This window comes from Cryptomeria japonica, chromosome 9 (assembly GCF_030272615.1).
Source record: "Cryptomeria japonica chromosome 9, Sugi_1.0, whole genome shotgun sequence".
Lineage (NCBI taxonomy): Eukaryota > Viridiplantae > Streptophyta > Pinopsida > Cupressales > Cupressaceae > Cryptomeria > Cryptomeria japonica.
Window position 1 is genome coordinate 676,444,146 of NC_081413.1, and position 23,407 is coordinate 676,467,552.

At 37.3% G+C, this 23,407-nt stretch overlaps 1 protein-coding gene across 6 annotated transcripts in view; it reads left to right on the forward strand.

Annotated features, from left to right (window-relative positions):
• LOC131077227 (F-box protein At4g00755) overlaps positions 1-23,184 on the forward strand; it is a 45,883-nt gene extending 22,699 nt beyond the window's left edge. For all 6 annotated transcript variants that reach the window (XM_059211080.1, XM_058014673.2, XM_058014676.2 and 3 more), the window contains 2 exons: positions 22,070-22,188; positions 22,493-23,184. In XM_059211080.1, coding sequence (XP_059067063.1) covers positions 22,070-22,188; positions 22,493-22,832 — 459 coding nt within the window. In that variant the 3' untranslated portion in view covers positions 22,833-23,184. The remainder of the gene's footprint in view (positions 1-22,069; positions 22,189-22,492) is intronic.
• The last annotated feature ends 223 nt before the right edge of the window (positions 23,185-23,407 follow it).

Below are 23,407 nucleotides of genomic sequence, written 5' to 3' on the forward strand. Positions count from 1 at the left end.
AATCATCTAAGGGGTATCTCATAGGTATTCAAATTATTACCATCAAGCATTGAAACCATCCAAGTTGATGCATAACAATGGATATGTAATCATCGAAGTTAAGTTTGCATAAATTTCCAGTTGACCACGCAAGGCGCACTTACAATCAGCAAGAGGCTAGTGGTATGGATTCATGGATTCCACACAAATATACTCAACAATTCTTTCATTCAATCTAACAAACATGAAAGAAAATTCTAATCTAACTTAGAGGAATTGAGAACCTTGAATGCAAAACAACACTTGAAAAACAAAATCACCATCAAGTTGAACAATGATTTATATTCAAAAAGCTGCAGCATATACCAACTTATACTCTCTATTACAAATGAGAGACAATGAGGTATATATAGAGTCTCATACAAAATGGATGGCTAAGATTAAAACTAAATCAATGGCCAAGATCATGCCAACAAAATCCTAGAGTTGCCCTATTTAGGGTTTACATAAAAAATGGAGCCACCAACATGTGGCCCAATAGAAAAACACCTAGTCATCAAATAGGGAATCTTCTAGAAGATTCCTCCTTGCATCTCTCTCTCCTACCATACTCCAAGAATCTAGCCAATACAAAATCTAACTCCTCCATGGAAATGCTGGGTATGGTATCCTGTTGTAAATCAATCACGTTCAAAGCATTCGAGCAAGCATCCAAAGTGTTCTCCCGATCTGACATAAGCTTCTGCGAATTATGAACATGAATCAACAAAGAGACCAAATCATCAATTTGACTCTTCTTGAAAGAGTCCAACTGATTAAAATACATGAATTTCATTTTGTCTCTTAATTCTGCTAAGTCTAACCCACTGTCTTCACTGACATCGACCCCCAATAACTCCTCAATTGAGGCAAGGATCTTCAACTGAATATCATGAATTGATCCTTCCATCTCTGCACAACTCAGTTGTGCGCTCTCATAAGTTGATTTCTTCATGGCTAATGAACAATAACAGCCATGGAAATCGTATCTATCTCCATTGTGTACAACATTCTCCCTGACCAATGTGGACTTAGGAATCTTCTTCAAAGCTCTGAGGTGTGGAATAGTCTTCTCCTAAATAGGTCGGAATTCTTCCCAAACTCCCTCCAAATACTATATTTTGAATATGAGCCCTATTGTCCTGTCAAATACCTGGACAAACTAAGTAAGGAAATTATCTGCCAGTCTCTTTGTATTTTCAATCCATTTCTCCACCTCCGAGAGTGTATCTCTTGCTGCCTCATAATGTGAATGTAGTCCATGATCAATTGCAATAGGGGAAATAAGGGTGGGATTCTCACGCCTTATCCCTGCAATGTACTCTCTAAGTCTGATATTCTCTTCTTCGTACTTCACTCTTTTCTATATCTCTCTATCCAATCTCGCACTGATTGCCTTGAGGTTATCACCAACCTCTTGAAATTCCTGCTCCCTTGTAGTATGGCCAAGGGCAACTGAAGTAATCTAGAAATCCATGGGAGTAGCAATGTCCACCGTCACACCTCCAATAGGAACAACCACCTGCGCAATCCGCATTCCTGTGTCATCTCTAGCTATGTTTGACAAAATCTCAACTCTCTTAGGTTCTTTTTCCTTATTGCTTCTAGCTAATTAGTCATCAATGTCATCAATAAGCTGTGCCTCTATCATCTTCTTACTTTTCTCCATACTCTTCATCAGCCAATCAGGAATAGCGGCTATCTCCATACCATCATCGAGACACATATCTCGATCAAGCCCTCTGAATGCCGAGATAACATCATCAGGATTATCCCTGGTCAAATCATATACATTCTTTCCCAAACTAACATCCAAAAAGACAGTAGGGGATCCCAGCTGATCATCATCCTCATTAGGTGGAGCAGATGTCGCTGTGGCATGTAAATCTTGAATATTCTCTGGCAGTATCACTGTGTTGGAACATTGCTCAGTCCCCTTGTTTTGTTCTGGCACTTCAACTTCCTTGATTGATGAGACACTGAGGGGTGGCGAAGGAATGATAGTCTTTTGCTTCTTCTTCTTAACCTCCTCAATCTTCTTCCCTCTAGCCTTGACTTCTCTTGGTGTGTTCTTCCTTCTCTTGGGAGCTTGACTCTCCTCATCCGCATGAATCTTGATATCACTGATAGTCCTCTGATCATCTTTAGAACCGGATTCCTCCGGTTTCATCTTTTCATAAGTGAAGGTAACATCCATATCAACTAATCTGTTCATCTGAATATCTACCCATGCTCGGGAGAAACTCAAGACGTCTCTCATCAATACATTCAAATCTATTTCTTCTGGTTCTGACCAATTAGGCAATAGAATCGCGTTCTTCATTTCATTTTCATATTGTGGATGCGTATAATCCTTGTCATCTAACACTTGGTCAGGAATGAGGAAAAGTCCACACTTCCTCATGAAATCCACTGACATTGTGGACCACATTTTTCTCTTTACTGCTTGCTCGTCCTTTAGGTTGGCCCAATAATCTTTTGTGTCTACCTTGTGGATGAACTTTTCTCCCCCGATCCTTCCAACTTTTTTATTTGGATCAAACCTTTCTCTTCTTTTGTATGTTGCAAATCGATAGAACGCAAGTTCCTCACTTGCTGTGCTGGCTGCTAAGGCGGATTGGCAAACCTCCAATGTCTTCCCAACTGAAATAGGAAATGACGTGCCCATTCTGTTCTTTTCCTTCTGGATGGAATCAAACTCCAGAAGTTGTCTCGCCACTTCCAACAAGATCACTCTGTCAGAAGGATACCTAGGAAGCCTGTAGGGTTCGGATTGAAATCCTTGAATCCTAAGATATGTGAAAGTGGGAAACTATATATACCACGATCCATATTTCTCTATCAGATCCATTGCCTCCTTGGACAACCTTCTATGGACTCCACCTTGCAACATTCGCGTTATGTACATTGTGAATACATCATTCACTCACTTATAATCTTCAATTTGATACATGTTCAGTTGTGGATAGCACTCATAACTCTTGAATTGTCCTTGTCCATTCCTGACTTCACCTCTGCATATCAATCCCTTGTATGTAACAAATCGTCCAAGCAGGTACACCAAATAGGAAGTCATGGCGAATGACCTGAATCGCTCCACATTCCTTAGCCGAAAATCCAGATTGTCACTTATGATTCTAGACCAATTTATCAATGTTCCTTTTAGACAATCTTGGATGAAATAGAACATCCATCCATCATATATTGCACCTTGCGGCATCCCCATCACTCGGTTAAGCAAGAATACTAAATCACTGTATTCATCTTTGAAGTATGTGCACATGAGTGTCTTGGGACCCTTGGAATGATGAGTCCTAGTTCGATCATCCATTCCTTGTTCACTATGGTTTTGCACGCATCCATCTTCTTATATCGGTCTTCATATTCATCCCTAGTTATATCTTTCATGTCCGCTCCACGTAGAATTCCAAACACCTTAGCGATCGCATCTTCAACAAGGTAGGCAATGATGGCACCCTTAGGAGTCTTAATCATTTGGGAGCGAGGATCATAACATTGTGCACACTCCAGGATAAGCTCACTGCACTGTATGGATTGCGGAAATCCAGCGGCCTAATAAAGGCCACTCTTCATAATGATCACATAAGCTGGGGAAGGAATCTAGCTCTCAATTTCGAACATCCGCTGTCGCATTTGTCGCATGTTTAGGAAATGCATGTTTGTGTCTATAACCTCCTTCCCATCTGGATGACATCTTGGATTCTAGATAGAATCCATTCTCAACTATCTTCTGTTATTCTCTCCTTTCCTTGAATGTGGACCTCGACATCATACCTGTACGAAGCTAGAAGATAGAACTTCGGAAAATATTCTCGACAAAAATTCTGATTTCCTAATGATTTAGAAAAATTTGGGTATGGAAATTAGGAAAATAATCCACACTCTCAACAGATTTTAACAATAGAATGCAAAATGTGACAAGGTTGGGGCATAAAACCCTCATGAAATTCATTAAAATCAATAATTTTCAGACCAAAGTTTGAAAACACCTCCTTATACTTAGAAATTATATTCAAATTAGAGTGCAAAGGAGTATACCGGATCAAACAATGACTAAGGAAAGGTGTGAAAGGTTATGTTTTCACACAAAACTATGTCTGAAGACACCTTCCGAAGTCAACAATGGCTGCCAGTAAATCTGAAGACAACTTGCAACTTCACAAATTAATCTCTAAAAACATGTTGCAATCACTCAAATGTGCACAAACTTGATAAAAATCGACTTCAATGGTGAAAACAATCAATCCCGGGAATGCAAGTATGGCTGGTAAAAAGAATATTTTCTGAGGACAAGTCTGAAAATGAATTGTTTCAGACTTACCAGCAACTTGCAAAGTAGTAAAAATCCTTGAAAATGACCAAAAACGCCTTCCAAACAAGATCGCCAAAAATGACAAGTGGCTGGAAATGGAGTTTTCTGAGGACAACCACCCTTCAATGAAGTTTCAACCCTACAACAACACAGAAAAGCTCTGAAAATTGACTGAAAATGCCTCCAATCAGCCTTTGGACAAAATCGCCTAGGCTGGAATTGAGCTGGAAATAAAATGTATGTCTGAGAATTGATTTTCCAGCCAGCAATGGAGGTAAGAAATCTCAATAATGGCATCACAACTCAGGTCTGAAAGTGTCTGACAGCAATCTCCCAGCCAAGCAATCACAAATGATGAAGAAATTCACTCAAAAATGAAGGCAAATCTCCTCCAAACCAAAATCGCCCCCCCTCCAAAAATGACGCCACCTCTAGGAAAATCGCCAAAGTCTGAAAAAATGAAGCTTAAACACACTCCAATGGCAGCCAAGAAAAATCGCCTTGGGCTGGAAATGAGGAAAAATGGGTAACAAAAAAATCTTCAACCCAATGTGTCAACTTAACACTTCACCAAAATTCGCCAGCTGGAGGAAAAATCGCTTTAGCAAGCACACACTTGGCAAATATAATAATATAATAATGCTGGCCTTCTCCTTTTAAAGTTGTTTTCACTTTGAACTTTCACCACACAAGCAATGTGGGATAAAAAACTTGTACTTATACTTGCCTGGCAAAAAACCGATTTGCTTCTAGAAGGTAAAATCATTAAATGTTTATTGCAAATCATTTATTAATTGTTTATTTTTAAATAATTGTTTGCACTTCGTAAAAACATTTAAATTTGGGATCACTTTATTGAGAGATTTTAAAATTTAGATAAAAAAATGACCAACATGGGAAAATCGATTTAATTGGGATAAGAATCCCAACAAAATCATTAAATATCCCCTTTGGGGGAAAATCGCCCCAAGTAGGGATAAAAATCTCTATCAAAAATTTCATCAACTTGCACAAAAATGGGTCCAGAGGAAAATCGATTTGGGTCTGGAATCAAAATTCCAACTTAAACTTCATCACTTAGCACAAAAATCCTCCTGGGAGAAAATTGACCCTAGTCTGGATAGTCATCCATACACAAAAATCATCAAAATATCTCCAGTGGAAATTCACCTAGGGTCTGTAATGATTATCCGCATAAAAATCCACAAATCTCGTCACAAAAGTCCTGGTGGAATATTGATCCATTTCAGGAATCATCATAAAAGTCATCCATAACCTTATCCACACTCCAAGTGGAAAACGAAGGTAGTCAGGAAAAATCCCAACACTCAGTCAAATTCTCAATCATCTCGTGGAAAATCAATCCTAGTATGGATTCTAAATAGGGGAAAAACAAGGCATGTCTGGAATCCAAGGGAAATCCATGTCCAGTCTAGATTTTGAGTGGGGAAAATCATGGGTAGTCAGAAATATGAGGGGAAAAGCACCTCTAGTGTGGAATTTTAACCTTTTAACCCTTACAATATGGATTTTCATCCGGAAAATGATGATTTTTCCACTCAAAATCGCTAGGAAACCTCAAAACTCAATAAAACTCATCTGGACTTGGGCAAATTCACCAAAAATTTGAGCGAAACACAAGGAAAGCTATCAGGATAAAGTGCAAAATCAACTTGAATAACTTCCTAGGAGCGAGAAAACAACTCCGAAAGGTCCTAAAATACCTTAGCACTTTAAAATCACCGACGTAGATGTTCAAAATACGTAACGCCTAAAAGGTCTACACTTAGACAAAAATTAGGATCATTTAAAATCTCAACTTTACGCGCTTGATCCTATAACTTCAAAAACCCTAAACGACAATAGGCATGATCAAAATTTTGAGACTCGGGCACAAGAAACTCAAAATTGCCCACTATGCTGCCAAAACCTTAAACTAACCAATGCAAAAAGTCAGAAAGAGGGGGTCCCCATTTGTAATGGGGCGATGTGTGAAAAGGTCACAACAGGTCCCTCGGGTCATGGCAACAACGTTCCTATCGTTAGAATCAAAATTTTGTGTTTTCAAGTACAAAAAGCAAGGGAAAATCTCCAAGCAAGGTATTGTTCCAGACAAACATAAATTCATCCAAGTATTCATGTCTCAGGGCGGTTCAAAGTGTGCCACCATTGGATTTGGCAAGGTCCGAGAAATATCCAACCTATCATCAAGTCCACCATGCCATGAAGTCAAGATGGCTATCCAAGCATCAAGTCCGCCTTGGAAGGAATGGAGAGGAGATGGCAAGGGATATGCATAGTCCGCTATGCTTTGGCATGCAAAAGGAAACTTCGCCCTAGCACATGCACAATGACTTGACAATTATGAAGTCCGCTAAGGAAAGAATCAATGGAAATGGCATAAGCATCTCAAAGTCTGCTATGCACATTGTTCAAGCAGTTGTCAGGTCCACCTAGCAGCAAAGAAGGTCAAAACATGGCCAAACAAAGGTTAACTTTGCCCAAAGTTAAATTGAAAATGTCCAATGACACATGAAGTCCACCCAACTAGTAAAGGAAGTGGGATGAAGTTGCTAAAGTCCGCCCAACACTTGGTTGAAATGTCTTGACAAGCATGAAGTCTGCCCAAGTTTGGCTGGCCAAGTGTAAAGTCCACCCAACACATGAGAGGGTTAAAAATGGCATGTGCCAAGGAGAAGTAAGTTGTCTTGAAAACTATGAAGTGGCATGAAGTTGCTAAAGTCCGCCCAACACTTGGTTGAAATGTCTTGACAAGCATGAAGTCTGCCCAAGTTTGGCTGGCCAAGTGTAAAGTCTGCCCAACACATGAGAGGGTTAAAAATGGCATGTGCCAAGGAGAAGTAAGTTGTCTTGAAAACTATGAACTCTGCCAAGGCTAAAATGAAATATCCTAGCACATCATCAAGTCCGCCAAGGAAAAGCATGGCACAAGAAAGGTAAAGTCCGCTCAAGAAAAGCACAATTTGGCCTATCATGTGACCAAGTTCGCTTTGACACTTTGCAAAAAATGGCATAACACATGGCAAAATCCGCCATAAGTGAAGGTTTGGTCAAGTTTGGAAAGTCGGAAAGGTTTATCCAACGCTTGGAGAGAATTTAAAAAATTCATCCAACACTTAGATTTATTCTTCAAAGATTTATTCATTAGATTTATTCTTCAAAGATTTATTCAACACTTGAAAATTTTTGAACACATGAATTTCTAAAGACTCTTTGCCAACACATTCACCTACCCAAGGAAAGGAATTTCCAAAGTCTGACCCAAGTGTTGGAATTTGCCAAGAGAAAATTAAAAATTTGGTCAAGTGTGGAATTTTCCACAACAAAAGAGTCAAATTTTGACTAAGTGTTGGAAAGGAAACAGGAAGAATGAAGAAGAATAAAGAGGAAATGAATAAAACTCTTGTCCAAGGACGAAGTCTGTCCTACTTAACACAAGCCAAATTCAAAATTGAAGGCAAACTCATAGGCAAAGTTCGTCCGAGCATAGAGATGGCCAAAATCTTGGCTAAAGTTGAAAGGTCTGCATGAAGGTGTTACAAAAAATTTAATAGCCAAAATTTGGCTTATGGGAAATACTTCACAGAGAAAATTCCAATTTCCTCCATTTTGGCAAAAGCACGGGGGAGTTCTTCTCCAAATTTAGGGCACTTGAAAGAATTTGAAGGCATCAAGAAAGAAAAGTTCTCAGACTCGGTGAATTTCCCCCACTACTAACATGTGTAGCATTAACATTTTGTGCAGAGGTAGCTATGATGGAAGATGTATATGTAAGGCACATTAGGTAGAGATGTAGGAATAGGCGTGGAAATCTCAACTTGGGTTGGGGGATTGGAATGTCCAAGCACTTCTGTGCAACTAGCCAATTTCATAGTGTTTTCATCCACTACATGAGCTATACCACATAACACATCCACACCATGTTCATCATTTTGAATCAACCTCCTTAAACTTTCAATCAAGGGGATTGCCACTGCACCCAAGTGTTCTTGACTCACATATTGCTGAAGACCTTCCAAGTGCTTATCAATCTTCCCGAACTGTTCATTAAACACTTGAGTTGAAGAGTCATCCTCATCACGAGAAGCATGAAGGGAAGGATTCTAAACAATGTTAGGCATAGCAGGTGTTGGATTAAGAGAGTAGGATTCACCCAAGCTCCTAGGGAATAAGTTAGCCAACTCATGCTTAACACCCTTAGTATTTAAACCTTGAGAAGCTATAAGTCTATAACTTTGCACTGAGATATTGGATTCGGGACAACAGGTAATAAAACTCATACACAAGGCAGACAAAGCTAATGGAACAGGTTTATGCTCTCAATGCTAATTGTAAATGATAATGCAAGCAATTAACAATTGATATGCAACTATAACAATGAAACAAGTGATTAAACAATGCAATATAACAATAAAATGATGAATTAATCACTTAATTAAGCAAAATGAGCTACAAAAATGATAGATTTCAGCAATTAATGTCTCTAAATCTAAAAATGATATGCGATTAAACTCAAGTTTGAACATCCAAATCAAAAAATATTCAAGAAAAGTCAGGTTCACCAAAATGTAGTGTGTGGAAATGGGGTTCACTAGTCTAATCATGCAAATTAGGAATCAAACCCATTCACATCTACATACATTAGAGAAATAATCGATAGGCCCAACTACAAACCCTTGGGAGAGTTGGGCACAATAGTTGATCATTCCCCTTTTTCTGATTTGATATGATTGCATAAGATAGAATAAGAAAATGCATGAACTAGTTATAAAGATGTAAAATTGACAATAATCATCATGAACAATAAGCTACAAAACATAAATGCAAACTCTGAATAGATTTGAAAATAGGAGTCAGAAAGGAACTTGGGTCTGCAATTTGAGCTTGGAAGTGTCGGTCAATGTGGCTAGGCACCACTAACTTGAAAGTGTCTGATGCAAATATCATCAACATATTTCGGATCAGAATGTTGTACAAATTATCTCCCTGAAAACCTTAAGGAGATGCAGAATTGAAATGTTATACCTTTGCTATGAATCTCCTTGCCTTGAAGCCTTCATGAAAGGTTGATGTTGCTAGGTGGAAGATCATGCATGCCTTCACATAAACTTGATCATGGATGCCATCTGGAATGCTTAAAAATTTGAATACTTGACCTCTCCTTCACTACCTTGAGAATGACTGATCGCTTGCCCAATTGAATTGCTTGACGTGAATTGAATTCCTTGATGAGAGATGTTTTAAATGAGGGGATAAGACTTGCTTTTATTCTCAACCTCATGAAACATGTTGAAAATTTCGGAGGTTGACATTGGGATCACTTTCTCGCTCAACTTTTTCCGACTGTTAGAGGGTTCAAATTTGGGCCTTTTTTGGTTGGACTATGGTGCTAGGCACCCTAGTCCAGGGGGTCTAGGTGCCCTAGTCTAGTCCACCTGGGCTGGGAACTAGGTCAGAGAACCAAATATGGTGCAAAGTCCTCAGGTTTAGCCTAGATTTGAGTAGAATCAGTCAATCTCGGGGGTAAGGAGGGAGAAGCACCAAAGGGAGCCCCAAATGAGTATGAAACTGTACGAGGATGCAATTTATGACACTAAGTATCGTATTAAACAATCCATGTGCCATGTTTCTTCTTCAATGTTTTGCACACCTTGTTTCACATCTGCTACTTGCACATCTGCATACATGCCTATCCTGGAGATTACAACCACATTGTTTGATAATAACTTTTATATTTTACACTATTGTGTTTGACAAATGTCCATATCTTGTTGCAAATTTTTCATTTTGACACCTGCCAAAAGAATGTTTGCAAAAGTTATGGAGTCAAGATTTAGATGAGCTTTCTGTCAAATAGTTCATGTGACTTGTCCAAGCTTTGATTTAGATCTGCAGCTATTAACATATTTCCTTGAGGAATTTTGTCAAATGATCCATTTCGCTTAACTATGGATTAGTTTTTCACGAGGTATTGTCAAACTATTCAGTTTGTGCCTGAGCTTCCACATTTTGTACACGTTTGGCAAGACAGTTGCAATATCAATGCACAACAAAATCAGCTTTTGTTCATGTTTTGATAGACATCCATACACTATTCTAAAACTCTCAACTCTCTATCCTAAAACTCTCAACTTGACTCGGGCTGTGATGATTCTAGAAAGGTTGTGAAGTTTGTGTTGAAGTGTCATTGATGTCAAGTCCAGCCAAGTGTTCTTGGCTGATCGACTTGTTCTATATTTGCTTAGAAGCTTTTTGGTCTCCTAGTCTTATTATGCTAAGTGAGTTTATTAGTGTACACCTGGCTAGTTGAGAAGTGTATGATCTGCAGTGTTGGTCTCCTAGCAACTCATACTTCCTGGCTTCTGTGTAAGATGACAAGATTTGTTTTTCAGCTTTGCAGACAGCATTTTGGATTCTGTGTAAGATGGTATTAGTATTTCGGATTCCCCGTGTTGTCAGAAGTGTTTACACGTGTTGCAGAAAGCAGTTACACTGTTTTGTTAGCCCAGTTTTGGATTCTTTTGAGCTGTAGACGTTTTTTTTTCAGAAGTACGTATTTCTTCGTTGCTGACGGTTCCAGGCAATCATTAAATGCAGTTGATTTCAGGCTGTGTTTGAATTTGTGTTTCAGTAGATGGCCAGGTGCTCATGATATTAATGGCGTTTTGGATGCATCTGCTTAATAATGGCTCTGTACTCTTTTTGAGGCTTTTTTTAATTATTCTTCCTATGCGTGGTTGTGGAACGATGCTCTGTCAAGTTCAGTGAAGCCTTTTCATAGAATAGTTTTTTTGCAATTAAAAAAAAAAAAAACTGTGAAGATGGTGTTTTTTGTATGGGCATTCACATTTTGAAGAAGACATTTTGAAGTGTGTATTGATGGAATATAGCTGGTGACATTTTTGGTGTGACTAAATTTTTTGAAAAGCAAGAAGAATACAATATCCATGTATGTAAGACAATGAATTAGAAAAGAGACCCTTGTATTGCAGGGATTTTATTGAAGGTCATGTATTATAAGAAGTGATGAGAAGCCGTTTTTGTTGAAGATTTTTGCTATGGTAGCAGATGGAATCGATAGGTTTTATGTGTAGTTTGTGTTGAGAAAAAATGCTATAGAGTTGCGCCTTGAAGCTTTCTCTACCCAGACGTGGACATTATCTCAGATCTAGGCAAGTTCATAGGAAAAAATATTCATGTTGAACGATTATTTGTGAAGTAGTGATCTTGCTGAAAGTCGTGTGAAGATGTGGGGACCAATATAAGCTTCAGTTTGTACTGTGAGTTCTTTGGAGACGTTGGGCACCATAAATCTCAATTTCAGTCTTTGCCAAATAAAACGATACATTGTTAAATACACTAGAATCACAAGAGGGGGCCCGTGATGTGCGAAGTCTTCAAAAACTGGAAATGATCAATGCTGAAAGTGGGTTTGATTGGAGACTGTGAAAGGAGTGTTCTTTTTGTATAAGAAAGAGTTATTTTTGGCATTGGAATTTTAATGGAGGATATCCACAGCATTGTATAGGCTTTATTAGTCCTCATTCTGTCAATATTAGAGTCAAGTTTGAAGTCTGATTGCATAGGTTGGAGCCTTGTAACTGAGATTGAAGTCTCAAATTGTAGTGTTGGAGCACTTATTGTAACTGGGTTGGAGCCCATTTGAGTTAGTGATTACCGTGGTTTTTGCCCTTTTGGGTTTTCCTCGAGATAAAACTTTGCATCTTTGTCTCTCTTATTTCATGCTGTTTATTTTTGGTTCATGTTGTTAAAAACACTGATTCACCACCCTCCCCCCTCCTCTTAGTGTTTTCCTATTTGGTTTTCAGTTTGGTTTTACAGCTGCCAATTACATTTTCTTGAGATTTACAAAAGCCTTTTTAGCAGATCCATTTGCATATATATTGCAATCATTATACTCCATGAGACCACTTTTATGTTTATGTGCCTTACTTATTTTCCATGCTTTGCACTCATGTCTAACAGGACAGTTGTAATAATATCAGACAAAAATCCATTTTCAACTATGCTTTGATGGATTTCAATGCTTGTTCCATGACTCTCATTTTTGAGTAGGCTGTGAGAACATTGGCAAAAGTTGAGAGCTCTGGCTTTATAGCTGCCAATTGCATTTATTCAAAAGTTTTGAGGGCCTTTACAACAAACCTTATTTCGAGCTTATCTTGCAATCTACACATTGCATTAGATCACATTTCTTTGAGGCATGAAGTGAAACTGTTCACGTCAAATGTTTATTCAAAGTTTGGAAACCCCATTTTCTTAAGAAGTGTTGAACTTGCAAAGTAAAACCTAGTTGTATTTTTAGTGTAAACTTGTTGAAGACCTTTGGAATTCCAATACATTGTAAAAATTATTCAATCTTTTAGATATAGATGCGAGTTTAGAATATTATGTGGAATCCTTAATTGTGTTTCAATCGCTTGTCTACCATTTATAAATCTCAAGCTCTTCAAAATTGTATTCATTTTGAAAGGAAATTGTAATAACCCCTTTTGAAATTTCCCTAAATTTGCCCTAGAATCACAATTAGGGTTAGGGTTATCATAGTTGAAAAACTCGAGCTCGGCAAGCCCAAAATTTTTAAAAAACTCGGGAAAAAACTCGACAATAACTCGATAACTTTATTGAACATTTGAAAATACAATCGTATAATCATATTACATTTTAACTAGTTATTCAGTCATATAATCATATTACATTTTTATTCGCGCTCAAAAACCAGATGAAAACCTTAGCGCATCCTATCTCTTGGCCAAAAAATAGAAGTTGCGAATAAAATTTGTAATTCCTGACGAGTTTTTCTCGAGAAATAGAGTTTAACCCACGAGATTTCACGAGTATTTCCTCAAAAACGCTGCGTGTTTTTATAGAAACTCGAAGCCAAGTTTAATGGCAAGTGAGTCGGCTAGGGTTTTGACTCGTGAGTTTTTGAAAAACCCGCAGAGTTTTTCATCTATGAGGGTTATAACTATACCAAATAAAAGATCTCCTTTAAACCTGATGAGCCTTGATTACATCCACAACAACAGTAATAATGCTATTAGTTGTTTTGAGATGAAGAGTTTGGATCTGATCTATTATAGGTCTGATCCTTTGCTGGTATTTGCTATTCTTAATAACCTCTGTCTGATTTGATGATTGCTGCAGATGTCGATTCTATGGATGCTCTTCCAAACGTTTGCTTGATCTTCCTTTATTCCAATTGCTTGATGCCTTTCCCATCGGATCTTCCTCTGCATGTACTTTAATTGCTTTATGAAGATAGGCGTTCCTTGGGGGAGATGCTACCTTCTCAAAAGGAATGTGTCTCCTCATAATTTACCTTTAGTGTATCTCTTCGTAACCAATCATTATTATCCTTAAGTGCACTTCTTAATGCTTCCTGCATCGATTGTTTTGCTGTTTGTAATATTCAATTGCTATCTTAAAACAAATTTTCTTATTAATCATTGTTCCTCAAGCAGTCACCATGCTATTCGACCATCCTTCACAGAAAAAAAAGATGTTTCTCTAGGGCATCATTATCTCCTTTATGGCGGGGCATGACATAAATATGCGGCCATATAGAACTATTTCTACATAACCCTAAAAGAGAAAAATAGATGTACCATCAAGATGACACAAGATGCACCCTACGAAAACCCTCATGAGGGAAAATCTTAGTCTCCAAAATCATCTACACTCAGTGTATGATCTCATGCACAAAGATTACAATGCACTTGCAAAGTCTCCATGAATATCTCTGAATTTATCAAGCTCTCTACATGCACTCCATGTGAACAAGTAAATGAGAATCATATAACCACACATGTCAATCCATGCTTCATCTTCTCATATATGCAACTTGCAAGAGATGCTCAATCAACTTTAGCCAGCAAGCCAAAGGTTATGATAGCCAACTTCTAGAACTATTCATGTGCTTGCTTTTATGGAAATAAACTTGCACAAAACCATCAAATTGTATTACATAAGCCATGTGACTTATACGATGAGCTTGCAAAACCATTCCCCCCATCATTTACTTTTTGGTACTAAGTTTTACCTTTTTGGCACCTAGTTTTTTCAGTATTAAATGTTTTCTCAATTTGCAAACTTGTATTAAATATTTATCTCAATTTTACATACAACATATAAAGTGGCCCCAAGAATGTCTAACCCATGTGAAGCTTTCATCCCTGGATCCCCATCGCAAATAATGTTAATTTTGACATTATAACATTATGCAAGGTGAACATCACACCTTTCCCTAACACAACTTGTTATCTTTTTGTGAGAACTTCTAGAAGCTTGTGACAATGCATCAAAACTCTAAAGTCTTTTTCTTTCATATTTGGAGATTATCTACAAGCACATTTAAACACGAAGATGAACTCAAAAGAACCCTTATTTAAATATGTCATTGGACTTTTTGAGTCTTCTTGCAATGGCAAAATTGCAAACTGCAAAAACACCAACTTACAAAACTGTAAACTATCGAAATTGCATTGAAGTTCTGCACTATGTCCATATTTACTTTGTTGGACTCTTAAACATCTTTGAAGGATTACAAGATCACATGGCCTTAAGTCTTGACTCGAGTAATTTTGCAATAATTCAAGATGACAAACTTTATTCCAAATCACACACGACTAAGACTAACGATTAATGATTTTGCTTCATAGTGTGTCATGATTTGCCTCAATTGGGATTATATGATGGAGGATTTTTATAGCTGAATTGAAGTACTTGCATGAAATTCAAAGACAAGTTCAATCAATGTATTTCAATTGACAAGCTTTTTCATGGAGGACCCAAAGCTTTAAAATTGGCATTATCAACATTGGGGATAACAATAGGGAACCTTGGGTGTTTCTTCCTAATAAAAAGTGCAAGGCTATGGAGAAGATGGACCAACCTTCAATCTTTGTTGTTTGGTGTGAAGCTATCTTTTTTCCAACCAAAGAATTCATGAAGTATTTTTTAGGCAAGATGTTTAAGTTGAACAATACTCGTGGGATTTTGAACTAATATTTTCCAATTCTCTTCCATATTCATTTCATGTTTTACTCGATTCTTCCCTAGATGGTGAGGACTTGTTGGATGCTGAAGATGAGGAAGTTTCAAAAGCTACACTTGTACCTCCTATGGCACATAATTTCTCATTATGGGGAATAACTACATAATGGTAAGTAACAAGTTTGCCAAAAAATCCCGCATATTCTCGCCACACTACATCTTAGATAGTTGGAGTGAGCCTTGTTACATATGCAGTTTCAGAGAATTGATAGACTTTCATAGATCTAGTTGAAATTTTGAGTGGGATGAAGTTATGTTAGAAGAATAACAAATGTGACTTAAGTCTCTTTTCTATAAGGAAGAAAGTTGGTTCAATGCAAATTGGTTTGTTGAACCAAGTACAACAAATGGCTCTTTTGATAAGCATAAGGCACACTTAGTTGCAAAGGGATTCTTCCGAGTTGAAGGGGCTGATTATTTAGAGGACTTTGTACCTATTAAAAAGATGATTTGAAATCCTTTTCTTGCCTTGTCTTTTCCTTTGCTGGATCATAGAGTTGAATAGTGAATTAGATGGATGTGAAGAGTGCCTTTTTACATGCAGATAATCAAGAGGAAATTTACATGGAACAACTACAAGGATATGTTTAGGATCCCTCATTTGTTTATAGGCTTACGTGATCTCTCTATAAGGTATGGGCTTAAATAAGCCTTGGGCTTGGTATGATAAGATGGATCATTTATTTATTTCTTCAAGTTTTTCTAAGTGCCACTTATATCTAGTAGTATATTCAAAGAGGTTGGGTGATGAGATTTTGATACTAATGCTTTATTGTGGGGACTTCATAATTATGTAGGGTTCCACCTCTTTGATTTAGGATGTCTAGTCAAGCTTAATGGAGCTGTTTGAGATGTCTGATTTTGATTGACTTTTCTGTTTTATTGGTCTTCAAGTGACTAAATTTGGGATTTTACTACCTAAATATCTCTGGCTATAGGTTTCAAGCACTCACAGATAGAAGAATTTATAGGCTGAATATGATTCTTGAACTGATTTGCTAGTTAGCTCAGTGATTTTTTTAATCATAATAGCATTTTTATGGGTTCTTTGATGAGGGCGTGTCTGAGTAGGGTTAGGAGGAAGTGGATATTGATATATTGGCAAGCATGTTTAATAGAGTTGAAGAGCTTGCCCAAAACTATAATTTTTACATATAGGTGTCTTGGTGAAAAAAAAGGGTTTGAGTGCTGAGTCTCAAGCTAGAGAGCAAGGGGTGATTTATGCCTTGGCATTTTGACACATTTAGCATAGGGATGGTGATGCTTGACAAAATATTGTTAGACCATTAAAAGTAAAATCCAAGATTGCAAGATAGATCATATATAAATCAACAAATGGATAATTTACCAAGCTTGTATCATAGTAGAAAAAATATAGGGAGGAGACTAAAAACAAATCAACTTGGGAGATAAGGTGAAAATGTAGTTGAAACTTGAACTGGGGATACATCAACACTCACCTTCAAAGGCAACTCAATTTTCACTAAAGCTTCATTCTCTCCAAAATCTCCTCAGTCCAAGTCGAACAAAAATAATCATTGGGAAGCAAAGGAGGTTAATAATTGAAAACATGGGATCCAAAAGCGAGATCTTGGAAGTGGAACAATGACTATGGTTTGTACATAAACAACAATCCTTCATCCACTACTAGTGGGACCTATAATGGTTACCTTGTCTTGAAAGAAGGCCCCTTTTATAATTTTCTATCAAAGAAATTCCTTAAAGAAATATCCCATGTGACAACATCAAAGTGGTGTTTTAAAGGTGGATGATTACTTTAGGTGAGACTTTCAGTTGAGTTAATACTGTTCAAGGTCAAGGAGGTCATGGGGATAACCCATCTTACTTAAAAAGACTTGAAGCTATTGTTATTTCTCATCAAGATGGTTAAGGCTTTCTCTATGCCTTTTGATGTCGTCATTGTTTTTGTGTTGTCCCCAAATCAAGCCGTGAGGCTTAACAGTGCATTGGCTGTCCTTTCCTTGGATTATCCAAAGGAAGAGGACGTTGAGCATTATTGGGTAAGTATGGGGTCTTTCGCTTGTATTCTATTATATTCATAAGTTGTGGGCACATCATTTTATGCAACTTTAGTGACTCCTAGCCTAAAGACTTAAGTTGTCCCCCTTTACATGTAGTTTAAGCGATTTTAATAAGCTTGTACCAAAAAGGCCAAGGGAGCTTGGGATTTCAAGGAGCTTGTTGGCTCATTTTTAGGGTCTTTATCAATGTTCCATGGGGACGTGTCCCCCCCCAAAAACTTGCGTCCCCTGTAAGGGGACATTTCTAAGACTTAGGGACTTGAGGGATTGTCCCCTCACAACACCACCACTTTTGCCACCTCTGTTGAGAACGTCGTTGGGTCACTTGCTATATGGCATACGCCATTACTTATTGATTGCAACCTTTAACTTGGTGAAAACTAGTTGGCTTTTCATGGGGTACTCACATAGATGTTATACTGCAGATTTTGCCTTTGAAGATTTCGATTCACCTCTATTTTTATATTAGCACTACCCGCCCCAACCTGCCTTCGACCCCAAATTTAGGCCCTTGGTCCTTGCGTCCCTTCGTCAAGAAACTTTGTGAAACAATGTTTTTATGTGAAGCATTGGATTAAGTTGGTAGTGGATTAGGGGTTGAGGTAAATCATCCTTTGGGGAGTCATTATATAACATTCTAGGGTTCTTGAGGAGCTCATTATGCTATCAGTCTCTTATCTATTGCTTTTGCAATCTTTGGTTTAAGGTATGAAACCCTCAAGTATTCGTAGTTTCAGAGAGACATATGGGCTCCCTCTAGTTAGAAGGGTGTGTTTCGGTGGGAGGGCTTCGATTTGTGATGCCCTAGCACATCATTTTTAGAGCTGCAATTCATTATTAGGTTTCGAGGCCAGTTTTTGAAGGTGAAATTCAAGCATCAGGTTCATATTTGGGTTATCTACCGCAAGGTGTCTTCATGTTACTGGGCATAATTGAAGATAGCAACAACAAGGACAAGTGGAAACAAGTACAACATACCTAACTCTGATTTTTTTGGTATTTTGGCAAGGACAGATAGGGTTTGAAGATTTTTCTAGGGTATTGTGTCTAAATCTGCATACTGTTAATTATCTTCGTCTTAAAAAAATAAAATTAAGTCAACATGAATCATTTCTGAAATTTTTGGGCAAATTAAGAGTGATTTTCTGTACTTTTTCTATACTCAGTAATTTATTTATAGCAGCAGAAAAATCAGATCAGTAATCTGAATCCAAATCTGAGTTTGTAGAAGAATTTCTTATATGCAAATAAAATTTAAAAAATTTCGTTGCCCTCTTTTTGGAGATTTTTTTTTTTTTTATTATCCCTATTTGGGGATATGACAGTTCTATCTTGAGTTAAGTTCCTTGTCACTTTCCAATTTTGAGGCCAAATTTTTCTAGAAAGTTTGGCATTGTATTATTCCACAGGAATAATGTTTGCAATATGTCATTTCACAAAGTCACCGAGGACTATTGACTTTTTGTATCTTCTTAACAATCCCTCTCAATTTCCAATTTGCAAGAGATTGGTTAGATTCAGATTTGAGGCTGAAATTTCGGAGTCTGTCTCCATAACAATCTTGTTGATGCCTTTTTCCTTAAACCACGAAAGGCAAAAAGCTTTGGCTGAAGTATTTGTTGCAACTCTTAACACCTAGAGTAAAGTAGAAAAACCTCAAGGGAAAAAGCTCCTCTCCGAAAGAGAGAAGAAGTGTAAACTAGCATGTGCATGAGATGGAAGAAAGGAGAATTTAACATTATGCCCTGCTCGAATACTATTTTTGTCATTAATGTACAATGGATCAGTCAATCTATAGGAGTGTTTCATAAAGATAACTGCAAATCTTGCTTGCATTGTATCGGTACTTCATTAGGCCTTCTATTCAAGACATGTCCATATTCATCATGGGTACATCTTTGCGGCTTATCATACTCCCTAAGTTGCACTTTGGGGGAAGTGTTGGTGTGAAAAAAGGTAAATCACCTAATTAGTTCATTTTAGGTTCTATTCACATTAGCATACTAAAACTTAGGCCATGTGCTTTTTTCTTTCTCATGTCATAGGATTAAAACATAGGTCATGATCTAATTAAATCTTATCATAGGGTTTCATCTTTGTCTTTATAACACAGGTTTATCTTTGTATATTTTAATTATATTCAATCATTATTCATTTGCATTTATTGAAATCTTAGGCGTTATAGCAAATTAGTTGCTTCTGTCTTGTGTGATTGGGTACTCTGATTACAAGTGATTTTGGGGTGCTGTTGGGTTCAAAAATCAATTCCAACAATTTTGTAGTCTCTAATAACAACCCACTTGTTCTCCTTTTCGACAACAAAAAACCAGAGCACAAGCCTTACTAAGCTTCTCTTCAAAAAGTCCTCCAAGATCTGCATACTGTTTTTTCCAGGGAGAGAAAAGTTGATTGTTAGCTCTAAGTGCTTGTAAATGCGCTTGACTAGACTGGAACATGATTACAAGGGTGTTATCCAATGTTACCCTGAGTTTCCGATACGGGGACGGGGGGATGGGCTTCTTTCGGGATGGCAATATATATACAGAAATTTTAAATGTTCATATGAAAACATGGATTAAGCATGCATATATACCTTATATTCATATACAAACATGGATATAGCATGCATATGAAAACATTTTAGAACCTTAAGTTTTAACATAGAACATTTGTGTTCAAAAATCATTGTCAATACTCAATATGCATTCATAATTTAGAATTCATTGTCAAATGCTTTTGATATTAAAAAAGTAACATACAAAATGCCCAAAGGCTACACTTCTGCCATATAGTTTCATTTTCAATTATGATAAAAAATACAAAAAAGCAAAGTACGCTGCTGCCCCTAATCTGCAGCTCCTAACACTGCATCAAAACCAGAGTCCTTTGAGTCTCTACCACTGTCATGGTCCACGTCTACCTCATCCAACGGAATCCCAACCAATCCCTTTGGTGTCTCCTCATCAACCTGGGTCACATCTTTGGGATCAACATCCCACCGTAGATTCAACCTCTTTTCTTTCTATCCCGCTGCTTTCTTCAAATCCTCTTGCTGCTCCACTTTTTTTCCTCTCATACAAATGATCAAATGAGTCAATCTTTTGCCTATGACTTTTAGGGCGACTTGGGAGGTAGGGGCCCACAAAACAATTAAAAAAATGCCTTTTTTTGGCAACTTGAAAGTGTTTTTAAAAAAGTTTCCCTGACATTGTCCCCAGGATGGTTGGGGGACGTCCTCTTGTAGTGGTTCAATCAGTTTGGGCCCATGAATTTGGAGGTTGAGTGCTTTGGCAAGCCTAGCATTTTTCTCATCAAATTTGACCTGAACAACAATTACAATAATGGGAGGGGTTATCTTACCACCTTTAACCAAATGAATCCATGAATTTTGTTCATCCACCCATAATTTGCTGGACTCTTGATGTACTGTTGTTTTTTTCCTTAGGTGCTCATGCTGAAGGAATAATTCCAATTGTTTGTTTTGAATCAACAAAACTTTCTCTTCAAGTTGCTGAAAATGTGGTGTGATGGCATGACATTTTTCAAGCAGAGAGATACATGCCTAAAAATCATTAGTGACACTGTCCTCTTGTCGTTGTTGTTGGAGAAGGGAAACCAGTTCTTCAAATTTGGAGCCAAAATTCCTCAATTTCCAGAATTCTGCTATACAGCCTGCTCTACTGAAGTTTGGGTGTCTTGGTAGTTTTTTTTGGTATGCAGAAACAGACTGACTAAACCTGAGTCCACAGAGCAGTAGGAATACGGTAGGGAGTTAGACTTGACGATTGCAGTTGACCCTATGCAATCATCATAATCATCGTCAGTCATCTGCAGTTGACCCCACACATCTGTAGTTGACCCACACTTTATCATTCAATCATCATCATCATCATCATCATCATTCTCTCTCTCCTGTCCATTTTTCTGGTTTTACATGGCATAAATGGGATGCCCTAATGTTTGCTATTCAATCTCTACACTGCCAAATAACATCTCTTGCAACAGTATCAAAAATATTTCTTTAGCAGTTATATCAGCAGTAAGAGATTGTCCCAATTTTTAACATCACGGGTTCTTGATATCTGAATTTCTTCCTTCGACAAGCATGAATAATCCCTTTTCCACTGCAAGAATGCTTCACATTCTTATTTGTTGGAACTTTTAGTACGTGTTACTGTGTTGCAATACGTCTGCAATGGCTATAAGGTTATTGGAGGGCCATCCCAACATTTGCCATTTTGATTACTATGTATTAAAAATTGTATTAGTGAAATATTTATTGTCCCGACTTGATTTGCAGTTTTATTAATTTTCATCTATGTTACCCCCGATTTCAGTAGAAATCATAATAGTGGATAGATGCCCTAAAAACATCACATTATATAAAACCTTGGACTATATTATATAATAACCTCATTAATACAAGCAAGATTTCAGAAAACAGCAAGAAATTTCAATGTTAGAAAGTCTGAGGAATTAAGGGTATTTCTGGTGTTATGACAGAATTTTTTTCCTTTTATCAATTCATGAATTTTTTTGTAGTTTGAACCTGAATGTTAATTGGCCCCTTTTTTTCCAGGAGGATAAACTTCAAACATTCAGACTACCAAAGCCAGTCTTATGCATTGGGGGTATCTTGCAGATTGAATTGCTGGGAAGAGTACAGAGACAAGAAATGGATGGGTTATATTATATATGGTATGTAGTCTATTTTTAGACATTTACTTTTTCTTGAATTTCGTAATTGATAGAATCACTATAAGCATTAGAAATCTTTAGGACTGTCCTTTGATAGTGGATCTAATATCTAAAGCTCTATTTGAAAATTAGTATGGTTAGACTGATAGCTTTTCAACTCAGAATGGATTATTTTTTATCTTTCTTGATAATCCAGGAATTTGAAATTAGTATGGTTAAACCAAAAATCATGGGCGTTACTAAAGATAATTGAGGAATTTGAAATTTTTTGATAATGTGAATTGTTTATTGAGTGTCTTTGCAGTGTTTGTCATGCACGAGTTGTTGGAAGGCCTCTTCCTGCTGCATATGATTTTGAGGCTTTAGATCAAGAAGAGAAATACATTCTAAAATACTCAGACAGACTTGAGTGTTGTGGTTCATTGTCAGAGGATTTGTCAAGAGGATCTTCTGAAGAATATGAAGCTGGTGGTTCATCTGGTTGGCTTTCTCTTTCAGAAAGGATAAGACGGATAAGAGCTGGGAGGGTCCTTCTTTGGAACCAGTCAATTCTCAAAGCATTGTTGGGCAATATAGTAGCAGCCATTTTGATGATTCCAGATGATGAGGATTCAGATGGAGATGATGACATATTGCGTGACTGATTAAATCGTGCACTAGCTCATTCTGAAATCTATATATGTTGTTTAAAAGGAAATAAATTACTTTCTTTGTAATTAAATTTCTCTTGTTTTTGTTTTTAATTCTTTTTGGATTTATGTTCTCAGATATGCAAATCCGTAAGGATGAGCATAAGCACAGACTTCAGTCTCCAAGCGAGAGTCAAAACACAATGCCTTTGCAATGTAACCAAATATGATAATAACTGCTACGGTTCGTGTTGAATGCTGGTTGTAGGGACTGTTGATGGAGTGTTTGTTTTTACTGAAGACTTTTGCATGATTGGAAGCAATTGAGAGCTTATCCAAAAGCTGAAATAGAAATTTATGTACCTCAGATATGTTTTTCATATTAGTATTATTTAGATGAATTGGTTGTCAAATGATCTTTTGATTGCACGAGTGTTTTTTGAATCAATGTTTCGGATCACACTCCATGATCCTTCGTAGGACTTCATCTCACATGTGCGCATGGGTATGGCTTTGTAATTGTGATGAAATTCGAAAGTTCTAAGTATTTCACAATTTTTCTTTGATGGTTGTATTATGTATGAGTTGTA